The following is a 12,322-nucleotide window of genomic DNA, read 5'->3' on the forward strand; positions in this document are numbered from 1 at the left end:
TAGTTATTCTCGGCATCCAATTATAGTTTATATAGTATACTTTGGAACATCCTTCTACATGGGTTGGAACTTCTCCATGGGATGGGGGATGGTTTTAGTACAATATGAAAGAGTCAGTAATTTGGTCAGAATATTGAAGATTTTGGTGCTGATATCAAAATCAAACCAGTTCTAGTTACCTTGATGCCATGTCAAGGAATGGTCACTAACAGTTTGTATTGAAAATTTACTCCAGTAAAGTAGTAGGTGAACAAGTTTATGGCATTATTAACAGCTTTTGAGGCTGTGGAACAAATGCCCTCATCTAATGGGGTTATGTTCTCCAGAAAATGAATGAAAAATAATATAAACAGTTTAAAAAAAATTTTCTTTTTTTCCCTAAAAAATTATCTTATACCTGATCAGCTACAAGTAGATGTTGGTACACTTCTCTATGACACAAAGTTGCAGATGGCATTTGTTTATGTAATAATCCTCTAGACCTCCAGTCTTTCACCGTCCTTTTGAAACCAGAGCACTAGACTGTGGAGAAGTTTCCTCAGTCTTCTGTAGCAGAAGGACGCTTAGTTAAATGTGCTGGCTACCAACTCTATGGAAGATAGTATATTTCCCCATCTATACATTTGTGCAAGAAAGATATGTCTCACTGCATTTAAGTGTAACAATTTTACGGTGTTATTCTACATGGAGTTTTACAAAATGAAAGAAAGAAGTCAGAGATAGAAAGAGAAAGTCAGAGATAGTAGAGATGATTGTTCTTTGGACACAGTATAAAGTGGAATGATTCAAAGATAATTGAAGAAATTAAAAGGGGAGTGTGTTGTAAAGTTAAGATAAGCTTTGGGTACACTTGGAAATGCTACCGCGATAGAACACTATTGAAGACAAAGCGATGACAGAACGCCAAAGGAAATTGTGCAGACACAGTGTACTACTTAATAGATAACTGCCTGTTATATCCATGAAAATGATTGTCCTTGGAAAAAGAATGACACTCTTTTATGCCCTGTGTCTGTGAAAAAGGAAAAAAATATTGTCAAGAATCATCAGAAAGGTAGAAAATCACCCAAATCTCTCAGAATATAAATAAACTGAATAGAAACGTTAACTTATTGAGAAGTGAAGGAGCAGTGAAGCATAGTCAGGACTTGATCCATTCCCATTCCTACTGTCATGGTTCCATCTAAATATTTTATAAAATGACTTCGCTGTCTCTTCAGGCACCTTGGAATTTATTTTGAGTGTGTGTGAAACATTCAGTATTTATGCCTGGCTGGAGGGGTCTGCTGGAGATAATGGAGGCATCTACGTATTTGGAACCATGACATGATTTTTAAAATAGATCTTTTGAGTATCAGTTCTAACTATAGTACACCCTGTGTTATTACCTCTTATAATGCTAAGGGAACTGTTATCTTTGAGATACAGCACAACCTTGGAACTGTCCTTCTGCGTTGCTCATTGAGTCAAAATATTTAATAGGGGTCTGACTTTTGAATTTAGAGTGTGTGTATTAACTGTGCTATACTTCCTGCTTTGACCTTTTTTTTCATATGATTCAATGTCTTATTATAGACTAAAATCTGAGAATTTTTCATGTGTATAGACAGCTTTAAAATATTTTTATTAAATTAATAAATGTCATCACGATTTATATCAGTATATTTCTTCATATTTTTTCGAGTAGACTTGCCTGCCACAGTCAGAATACATGTTTAGCTAAGTCATTTCCATTTTAACCCCACTCCAGCATTATTACACAAAATACATACCAAGTTATTTTTGATGATCGGATCAGTGAAATGGATTTGAGGCTCTAGGTCTGCCTGGAACAAATTGAGTCTGAAGTTTACGGAATTCTGTATTGACCTTGTGTGGTACAGCGAAAGATCTTACATATGAAATGACTGGTTCTGTTAAAAATCAGTGGTAAAATGCCTGTTGAATTATGAATGAGGTCTTTGTTTTCTATGATGAGTTGTCAGTGTATTAATTGAACTGAACTTGGTTTAAAAACAAAATTCCATGATAAAAACGGAAACAATTTATTAAAATGAATTGTGTAATAAAGGTATCTCTCTGTCTCTTTATTTTAAAAGGTATTTATTTGTAAATATTAGAAAATGCAGCAAATGGAGAAAAATGCTACCCTTTGGCTTGAAACTTCATTGTCCTTTCTAATGTTACTGTATTTTTGCATTTTTCCCCACAGGACAGCATTGTTTGATCATTATGAACTGGCAGAGTATTTGATTTCAATGGTAAATATTTAATCAAGCAACATGTTTATAGACATTATTGCTATCTATTACTACAGGTCTGCATAGAGAAATTCATAAAGGAGAATGTGTTCTCAGGTATAGGTTATTTAGAGAGAGATTTGTATTTCATAATGCATAATCGACGGTTACACTACAGTGGTAGTTATGCCTCCATAATAGCATCCCACAGCTACAGAGGATGAAAACTTGCAGTTTTATTTCCATTTTACTTACTCAGAAAGCTTTCATAAACATCTTTTACTAGATATGACAAACTGGTTCACTCATCCTCACTTTTAGGATATGAAATATGAAATAAATGCTAAACATGCATTGAATTTAATCTGATTTTCCGGAAAGAAATCCTTTCTTTGAAGTATGTCCATATGATTGTTCTGGGATCACACAGCCATATATTGAAGTTTGTGGACGATCTAGAAATATTTTTTACTCTGTGTAGTTTGGTTATTTTTCTTCACTGAATCATTATGAGGGAGAAAGAGATGAAATGTAACCGAGGGTGCTACTGGCTGTGCTCCAAGTGTCCATTTATACCAATTAAACTAAGGCTCATATAACCATTATATGCCCCACTCTGAGGAAATTTTCAGAAGTCAGCAGACTTCTTTTCCATTTTATGTATGTTTAGGTCTTTTACTTAATTTCATGACAACTATATTAAGAAAAATTCTCTTTTACATTTGGTTTTGCTTTTCTCAGAAACTCTGTTATAGGGATTGGATTTAGTCAGAGCTAGATGTGCTTATTTTTAATTCAAATGTGAAATGATGAGGTTTGACTGCTTAAACTTGTCTGAAAACACAACCTATCTACAGAAGTTATTACCTGATAAATACAGGCACAAGCTTTTTCATGTGGAGACTTGTGTGCACAAAGTATTAGAGGGAATATCTTTAACACTGCCTTTGCTAAGAACAAACGTTTATTCCTTGAGTATCATTTTGACTATTTTGGCCTCTTTCATAGAATCTGTACTGAGGGTTTGTTTGGCTTTCCATATAAAGTATGACAGTTTTGAAGTTTTAGGACTATTTTCAATTGCTCTGTCTGGGAATGGATTGAAATATGCCAGTTGGGGTTAGTGGGATGCAGCATGTACAACCTGTGCTGCCTGCTGTCTTGGTCCCCTGGCAAGATCACTAGGTATCACCTATGCTGTGGTGTACACAAGGGTGAAAAAGAAAGGTGGAGCAATGTTACTGCTCAAAAAGGAATAGCAAATTCCAGTTCAGAATGGCTTTCTGGTTTTAATAAAGAACAAAATTTATTTATTTTATATATTAAATATCCACATTTCATGCACATTAACTTACAATGATTACTTCCTTTATCTTATTTTTGGTACTCTCTGTGACTGAAAATAAAAGCTGTTGTAAATAGATACAGTGTTGCAACTAGCTCTTCTAGATAGAAAAGGTAAGATTAGCTATGCTAAACAGAATTGTCCAGGCGCACAATGTATGCTATTTACATTTAAATTGCACCGACTTTTTTGTAAGTTGTAGGTCAATGTGCTACACAAAAATCAGAGAAACGAACTCTACAGATATTTCTTGCAGAGCTTTTCATTATTTTGCATTTGGCCTCAACAGAACATGGCAATGAGTACATGCTCTTGTTTTTGTGAGAGGTACAGCTATGGTTTGACATAACTGAAGGCTAACCGAAGCCTTAAAAAAAGGCAAAAGGCAGAAACCTAGATCACTATTCCCAACTTCTAAATGTTACAAAACTTTATAGCTTTAAAGAAATGCTACTTACAAATTGGTTTGCAAGTTAAGCATTTTAAGCACAATGACTTTAAAAATAATGTCTAAGTGGCCATTGTCACATTTGGCAGTTAGATGCACAGTATCTGGTTTGTGCATGCACATGGCGTGATTGTATTTACGAGTTATGTACACAACTATAAAAAAGAATAAAGACATGAAAATCAGAAAGTTCTCGTGATTTAAGTAGTATCTTAGCAATTTCCCTGCATCTTTTAGTGTTTGGTTTTTTTTTCCTTGTGTACTGAACAATTTAGCATTGAGGTGTCTGGTGCTTCTTGAGTTTACTTCGTTAATTTTATTGAAATGTGCTTATTCAAAGTAAATAAGCAGTAATCTTACACATTTTTTTTGCTTCTTTTTTTGAACTTCCTTTTTCCCCTTTTGCTTCTTTTGTCTTCACTAAAAGAAAAATGAAAGATTAAGTTGGTATAAATACTAATTGATATTTACAAAATTTGCATAATATTTGTTTTTATATTAACGTCTATTTAATTCATATATATTAATATATAAATGCAAAAGTAAAAGGAGTTCAGAAACTAAATTTACAAACTCTTAATTCAGCTGTATCGTAAATGTGGTAAATATATGTGGCAACATGTAAGTTACTCCTTATTGCGATAAATAATGATGAATGCTGCTGAATTCATTTTGCTGAAGGCTGAACAATGATGTTAGCTGGAGGGAAGGTGATTAAAGGCTGCCTTATTAACTGGAAATTTCTGCCCTGTATTCACTGAAATGAATGAGCCACTTGGATAAAAAAGGTCTGTTTCTTTGATGAATAAGAACATTTTTAAGAGGCTGTCTGACCTTGTAGAAAGGTAATGGGGGAAAGGATCCTGCATGTGTTACTCTCAAACATTTCATCAACATACATTGGAAGCTTCCTGTTCTCTGTGGTAAAGTAATCACTGTACATTTATTAAAGGTTTCTTATTACTACATTACAGGTTTTACCATCTTAGAAAGTAAATATTGCTCGTGATTATGATTAATTCTCTCTCGAATTAGCATTGGACCCAAAGATGATTCAAGTTAATGGAAAAACTCCCATTGATTTTTTTTTTAATGATCTTTGGATATTATCTGAAATAAAATAGATTTTTTTGTGTACTTTGTTCAACTCATCCAATTTGACTTGCAACTCAATATCTAGAAAAATTATATCTAAAACATCATAAAATATACATGCATCTCATTCGTTCATTTACTTGTATCTTCCTACTCGCTTGTCGGGATTTTTTAGATAGATATGTTTATGTTCATAGTATTTTGCTGATATCATCATAGTGATAGTGTGACCATAGTGACCATACTGTCCTGGCAATATGCGTCTTGTGCAAAAATAGACAAAACGGCAAAACTGGGCTTTTGCCAGAATATCTCATTCCAGTCCTTGTGCTTCCCCTAAGGAGAAAGGACGTATCAAAAACCTTGAGTTTGGAGAATAAAAATGTGTCCACTGTTGATACAGCTACTTTCAAGTCAAAATTAACTTGGCTCATATAGCTTATGATGAAGAACAGAAAATTAAGATAGATCAACCTATACAGATCAAACCACACTAATCTCTGGATGCATTACTTCTTGAACAGTAATAATATAACGTAGAGGTTCAGAACGGTCTTGTTCTGGTAATTGATAGGTAAGACGACATCATTCAAAAGGGCTGCAATTTTTCTATTTTTGCAGAGCTTCAATACCAGTATTTTCAAGTTAGAATTATATATTTTGAGTATTTAAATGATATGGGAAGGTACCCTAACAACAGATCATAAGTTGTGAGTTCAGTATACCTAGAAATAGGCCGCTATTATTTAGGCATCTAAATTTATATAGATAGATAACTGGGCTGTGGCTGAGAGTTTGAAAACATAGTAGTTTCATATAGAGATGTAACGTGTTTATTGAATTTACTTATCATCTGGAGCATCTGGAGTTACTAAGAATGCCTGTAATTCTGCTATGCTTATAAAGGGCAGCACCATTTAAAAAATTCATTTCTTCATTATTCATGATAAACTTGAAATTCTTTATTGCAGGGGGCTAATATTGATAGTGTTGACATAGAAGGTCGATCCCCGCTTCTGTTGGCCACTTCCTGTGCATCATGGAAAATCGTGAATTTACTGCTCTCAAAAGGTAAAAAGGAATATGCACATGATATGCTTGCTTTGAGCAGGGTTCATACATGTTAAAACTCTTGTGTCTAACTTTCCTCTCCATTTCAATTCAGTACTTCAGCATACAGTCCGGTAGCAGCTGGGCTAAACAGCTGCACAGTGCTGGTATCTCCTGAGATAAAGGAAGAGTTAGTGTGATGATTTTACCCTTTTTAATACAGAGTGAACAGGCTGTAGAAAAATGTGTATGCCATGTGTCATGCTTCTCAAGGTAGAGGTGGCACTGTATTCCCTGTATTCCTTAGCAGTTTACAAAGTAAGCAGAACTGTGGAATAAATACACCACTTATACAGTCATGTTTCGTACCAGCAATCGATCTTTAAATGTTAAAGCCCATATTTCAAGCGTTACCTGTGATTTTATATAATCGCAGTCACCTTGAAAATGTTTGACCTATATCTCTCAATTGCTACACTTTTGGTGCAAGCTTATTATTGTTACTATATTTCCTCTTGTTAATAGTAATATAACTGATTTTGTTAATAAGCTCTGTAATAAGTTTTGAAGCTGTAACAAGATTCCAACTTTAAAAGATTAGAAGAGATGATCACCTACATATCTTTAAATTACCTCTTGATCTGTGGGTGCTCAGTATCTCTGAATATAAGGGCCCCACATAAATCTTAGTGCTGCAATGAAATACAAAATGTATACACACATGAGATAATGATGAAATCTGAGTGTCAGTAGGGGCATTTTTGTAAATAAAATTATATGTTATAATGTTGACTTGAAATAATACTTGTTATTTCTTAGATTTATAAACACATTTGTTCAATGTTTATTCCGTTGTCTTAAACATCATCAATTAGTGCCAGGGGCCAGCAGTTTTGAAGTTGCTGGTATTTATTTCCATATTTATCTAGGAGCAAATGTATCATTAAAAGATCATCTTGGTCGGAATTTCTTGCATTTGACGGTATTGCAGCCTGGAGGATTACAGCATCTGAATGAGAAATTTCTGCAGGTACAGTAAGCATCAATTTATGTCTCTCTGTTACCTTTACTAGAAAATGTAAAGAAAAAAGCAACTACCATTTTGTTTTGGAATGTTTGTAAAAGTTTGTGGTACTTGTTAAGTTGCCCAGTGTCACAGAAAATAGTTTGAAGAGGTACAAATCTCTCATGAAAACATTTCAAAGCCAATAATACAGTTTTCTTATTGCCAGGCAAAGGAATAACATAATCCCATAAATTATTTTGCTGTTGGGGGATTGAATAGCTCAAGAGGTAGGCAATAAAATATAGAACTTTTCAATTCTGTTTTCCCAGCTTGCATGCAGTAAAGCTAGGGAATGTACTCATATTCAGTCAAGCTCTAGAACTTGAACAACTTACAGCATATTCTGCAGGAGCTTTCTCTGGACTGGATTGTAATGAAGTCTTGGATTTAGTTTTAAAAAGGATTTCAAACATTGATTTGTATTTGGCTATGCTGAGGTGGAGCACTCATATTGCTAGAGCCAAAGCTTGCTTGAAAGAGTTGAATTTGTTAGCCTCCAGAGCTCCAGAAACAAGCTTTTAAATGTGAATCGAGTATAACTGATCTTACATCTGCTGAAATCTGTAAACAACTTTGATTAGTAATGCAGAATGGATTTAACCTCCCTTGTCAGCAGATGTAGAGAATCCGTTTTAAACCAGAGTGATAATTCTTAGTTGTCTGCATTGACTTTCTAATTATTGATCATACTAATAATTCAGACAAAGGAGTGGAGCAGACTGGGGGAGGAAATTTTTAGTTGCTTTAAGAAAGGCTGTACATAGGGTAGTGTTAGACAAAGTATGGAGGAAAAACAGGGAATGAAGATGAGAAAGAGAAATGGGGGAAATAAAATTACACTGAATAAACCGGTGAAGTGATGGTTCTCGACAGCCAGAAGTTTTGTTACTGAATACAGACTATAGAATAGCCTTACGTTCTGTACAAGCCTTCTGCTGACAGCAATGAGTGTTATGGTTGAATGGCAGCAAAGAAGAATCTCCTGTATTGTACTGTGGATGGATTGCAGTAAGGGTGGAGAGTGGCAAACTGCTGTGTTCTTCAAAGAGTAGTTGTTTGAAAAAATGGTGACCCACAAATCAGCAGGCATTAAATGCTCATTGTTGCTTAATTTACTTTTCCTGAAGTTTCTTTCTTATTTTTAGATACTGCTTTAAAATATTAATGCTATTGTTACAAGCTATTAGAAACTGTGGAGTATTAGTGATATAAATGTAATTCTGTGCTTTTGGGGTTTTTTGGGGGGGTAACAGATGGAACACATTAAAAATCTTGTAGTGGATGAAGATAACGAAGGATGCACTCCATTGCATTATGCATGCAGACAAGGTGTGGCCCTCTCTGTAAATAATTTACTCAGCCTCAACGTTTCCATCTACTCTAAGAGCAGGGACAAGAAGTCACCGTTACACTTTGCTGCCAGGTTAGTAGTGCAGTCTAGGCAATGGAATCAATGCCATTTTTTCCATCTGTATTTTTTTGACATTAATTTCTGTGCTTATCTTTCAAAGCTATGGGCGCATCAATACTTGTCAACGACTTATAAGAGATATGAAAGATACAAGACTTTTGAATGAAGGTGATAAGAAGGGAATGACTCCCCTTCATTTGGCAGCCCAGAATGGTCATGAGAAGGTAGTTCAGTTTCTTCTGAAGAGAGGGGCCCTTTTTCTGTGGTAAGTATACAGATTTCCATTCATTAAGGCAAAAAAGAACTATCACCCTACATTTTATGTCCATCTGCTGGGAAGCTAATACAATATAAATACAAATACAATATATGAAAATATTTAATATATTAATATATACAAATATAAATATACAATATAAGAGCATATCTGTAAAATATTTGTAAAACTAAGCTGATTGTGCCTTGCTTCAGCCTGACACAAAGAATCATGGCTAGCTGTAAAGCAAGGTTTCTAATGCTGGGGAAGCAGAAGTTTCTCTAAATCCAACTGAGAAAAGAGTATTGAACCTTCTGATGGAAAAAATATTGTTTTGGAAATATTATAATCACATCAGCTTCACTTACAGGCTTGAGTAGGGCTTCTTAGGATTGGTGGTTCACAGGCAACTTGCCTTGCACTCTTAAGTCCCCATTTCAGGTCAAAGATCCTCAGATCATTGGCAACTCCACAAAAGCTTCCAGGCTCACACCTGTAAAGCCAGGAGCCAAAGCTACCAAAAGTTGAGAGTCCTGTTTCCAAGGTACGGTCTAGAGCTTTAACTTCCATGTCCTGTGCTTCCAAGTCCACTGCAGCTACACCTTGGAGCTAGGGGCCTAAGCATTCTGAGGAGATCCTTTAGCAAACAGACCTGTCATATGTTCATTATTTCTGACTGAGAAGGACCCACTAAATGGACTACTGTCAAACCCTTTATTTCCAGTGTCCTTAGCTGGACTAGTACACCTATTCCATAACATGGCCGTGATCTATGCCACATCTGTTGCCAAGTATTAGTAACAGAATTTTGCAAGCTTCTGTGTCATTTTCAAGGGACACATAAGAAAATGGGCACAATCCAGATACACAGAGAAACAGAGAGAAGAAAAGAGAGAGGGATACCCAAATACTATTATTGAGTTGAACCTTTTACTTCTGAATGATGCATTGATAATCACATAATAGTTGACAGAAGGCATGGACATCTCTGCAGTAGTCATGCCAAAGAAAAGAGGTTTGAGTCAAAGGAAGAGGCATTTACATTTACTTTAAATTTATAAAAAGTTTTCCATTTATAATTACTAATTTTATACCGCTACATGTAAGTGATTATAAAGGCTGGACAGCCCTGCACCATGCTGCCTTCGGAGGATACACTCGCACAATGCAGATCATTTTGGATACTAACGTGAAGTGTACTGACAGAGTGGATGAAGAAGGGGTATGTGTTCACATAGCATTATTTGTTTCTTGTCTGCTATTACTTCTAGACCAAACGTCGGTGGTATGCTATTAGTAGTTTTCCACTGTGCATTACATGTGTAATACTTCATTTCCTGTGACAGATTTAATGTCTTTGTATTTCACCACTGTTAAAGTTTATTGGTTAGATTAATATATGATTGCTGAAATTGTTATCCAATTCTCATAAGTGGGAGACAAAAAAAATGCAAATAGCCAAATAGAAAACATAAAATACTGAGTATGTTAGACATGTCCCTCTTGCCCCCTTTACATAGCAGGAGTATTTTAACAATGTAGTACAAACACTGGTAATTTAAATTTAAAGAACTTATACAGATGTAAAAAATCCAGTATCAACTGTAGCTCATTAACATATTGTTTGAAATCCATCTGTTCTGCGCAGCAATGTCAGACAGATAGAGCTCCTATCTTGCTCTGAAGTTTGGACAAATGCAGTATCTGTTGGGTCAAGACAGAATCCATTTCCTGGATTGGAGACCTCTTTTATAAACCTGCCTAACAGTTCCCATTCAGAAAACATAGGGTGGTCATTTTTAAAGAACTGTTCAGTTTCCAACACAGAAGGTGTTGCTAATTTCTCTGAGAACTGGTGTTGAAAACATTTAGAATTATTAGATTAGGAACAAATCTTGCCTAGAAATTAATGAGAAGCCAATGCTTAGTTCTTAATTTCCCTCAGAAAAATCTGGGTGAGTTGGGAAGGTTTTCAAAAGTCAGTTTCAGTGTGACTTGGTTCCTAAACCACTCATTGCTTTACTTTTATGAAAATATCAAAGAAAAAAATGTTCCTCTTATAAAACTGTGCCTCCAGATTTTCTTGCAGATTTGTTTGTATGAGCACATCTGGATATAACTGGATGCTTCTCTTCTTGATTATCAAAATGCAGGTGTTCTCTATCTGTAGATACCATCATTTCTACCTATTTGTGACTTGCAGTTTGTTACTTACAAAACTAAAAGATATTAATGAATTGGCCTTTCTTACCTACAGCTGAGTTTCCTCTTCAGATTTAGTACTACTGTAGCTGTATACATAGAATAAAGAACTTGTCTATAATTTCTATCAGAATCTCTGTGACAATATTCTACTTTTTAATGTTGCTGGTAAAAGTATTCAGGATTTGCAACTGATAATAGCATGTGGCTCTTCAGTGTGGGAAAGGACTGAAATATGTACTTTTTTTTTTTTTAAAATGATTCTCATGGATGCATTGCTGTACTACTTTTCTGCACAGAACACAGCTTTGCACCTGGCTGCAAGAGAAGGACATGCAAAAGCAGTAAGGTTACTTCTTGACTATGGTGCAAAAATTCTGTTCAACAAAGCAGTAGCTTCTTTTTTCCATGAAGCAATACACAACAGGAGAAAAGATGTAGTGTCTGCTGTCATTTTGCACAAAAGGTAAGATGATACACAGAAAATGCTTTTTTAATTTATTTTTGTGGTGTTTTCTTTTGTTTTTTTTTTTTTTTAACTGAGATTAAGTTCTGAAAACCTGTAGTTTAATAAGTAAGACTGAATGCATATTTTAAAATTTCAGATATTATATTGTGTTCTCGTGAGAGCAAATAACAAATGGTGTAATTGTAATGGAAATCAGATATGTGGCACGTTGTTTTCCGTATTAGATTGAGTATTCAGATTCTGTTTAAAAAAAAAAAAAACAAAAAAACAGGTAGAAGCCATTAGAAATAAGCAATCCTTCCTCTGTCTTCCCTCTTCTTACATTCATAATTTTGGCCTTTCATATAGTGCTTCAATACCTACAGAATTTTAATCAAAATGTGAGTACAACTGATACCATTCAAGAGATTTAATTTAAAATTGTTGTTTTAAATGTTGCAAATACTTAAAAATGTGGCAGTTCAACTGTAGGTTAGAATATTTTATATTGCAATATAGAGAAGCCCCACTTCAGGAGTAAAAATGTTGCACCATTGCCTAATGATCACATCTCTTGGTAAGACTTGCAGGAAGCTGCCAGTATTTTACTGCATTTATTATTACTCACCTAATCTTGTAAGCCAAGATTCCAGTTTTAGGTCAAGTTTCATATTTCTTAGAAGGTCTTAGCATAGTTGAAACATTTCTGTTTAACTGATAACAGAATTAAACATGAATCATTCTTAGAGAAGCATCCAGAA

The 12,322-nt window shown here is 34.8% G+C and overlaps 1 protein-coding gene across 1 annotated transcript in view; it reads left to right on the top strand.

Moving 5' to 3' along the window:
* TRPA1 (transient receptor potential cation channel subfamily A member 1) overlaps nucleotides 1–12,322 on the top strand; it is a gene marked incomplete at both ends in the record, with an annotated part of 36,234 nt that overhangs the window by 8,681 nt on the left and 15,231 nt on the right. Inside the window, 7 exons of the mRNA XM_082311313.1 lie at nucleotides 2,213–2,261; nucleotides 6,100–6,199; nucleotides 7,108–7,208; nucleotides 8,498–8,667; nucleotides 8,756–8,920; nucleotides 10,019–10,133; nucleotides 11,413–11,579. Coding sequence (XP_082167439.1) covers nucleotides 2,213–2,261; nucleotides 6,100–6,199; nucleotides 7,108–7,208; nucleotides 8,498–8,667; nucleotides 8,756–8,920; nucleotides 10,019–10,133; nucleotides 11,413–11,579 — 867 coding nt within the window. The remainder of the gene's footprint in view (nucleotides 1–2,212; nucleotides 2,262–6,099; nucleotides 6,200–7,107; nucleotides 7,209–8,497; nucleotides 8,668–8,755; nucleotides 8,921–10,018; nucleotides 10,134–11,412; nucleotides 11,580–12,322) is intronic.

The sequence above is a fragment of the Platalea leucorodia genome (assembly GCF_965183815.1).
Source record: "Platalea leucorodia genome assembly, chromosome: 1".
NCBI lineage: Eukaryota > Metazoa > Chordata > Aves > Pelecaniformes > Threskiornithidae > Platalea > Platalea leucorodia.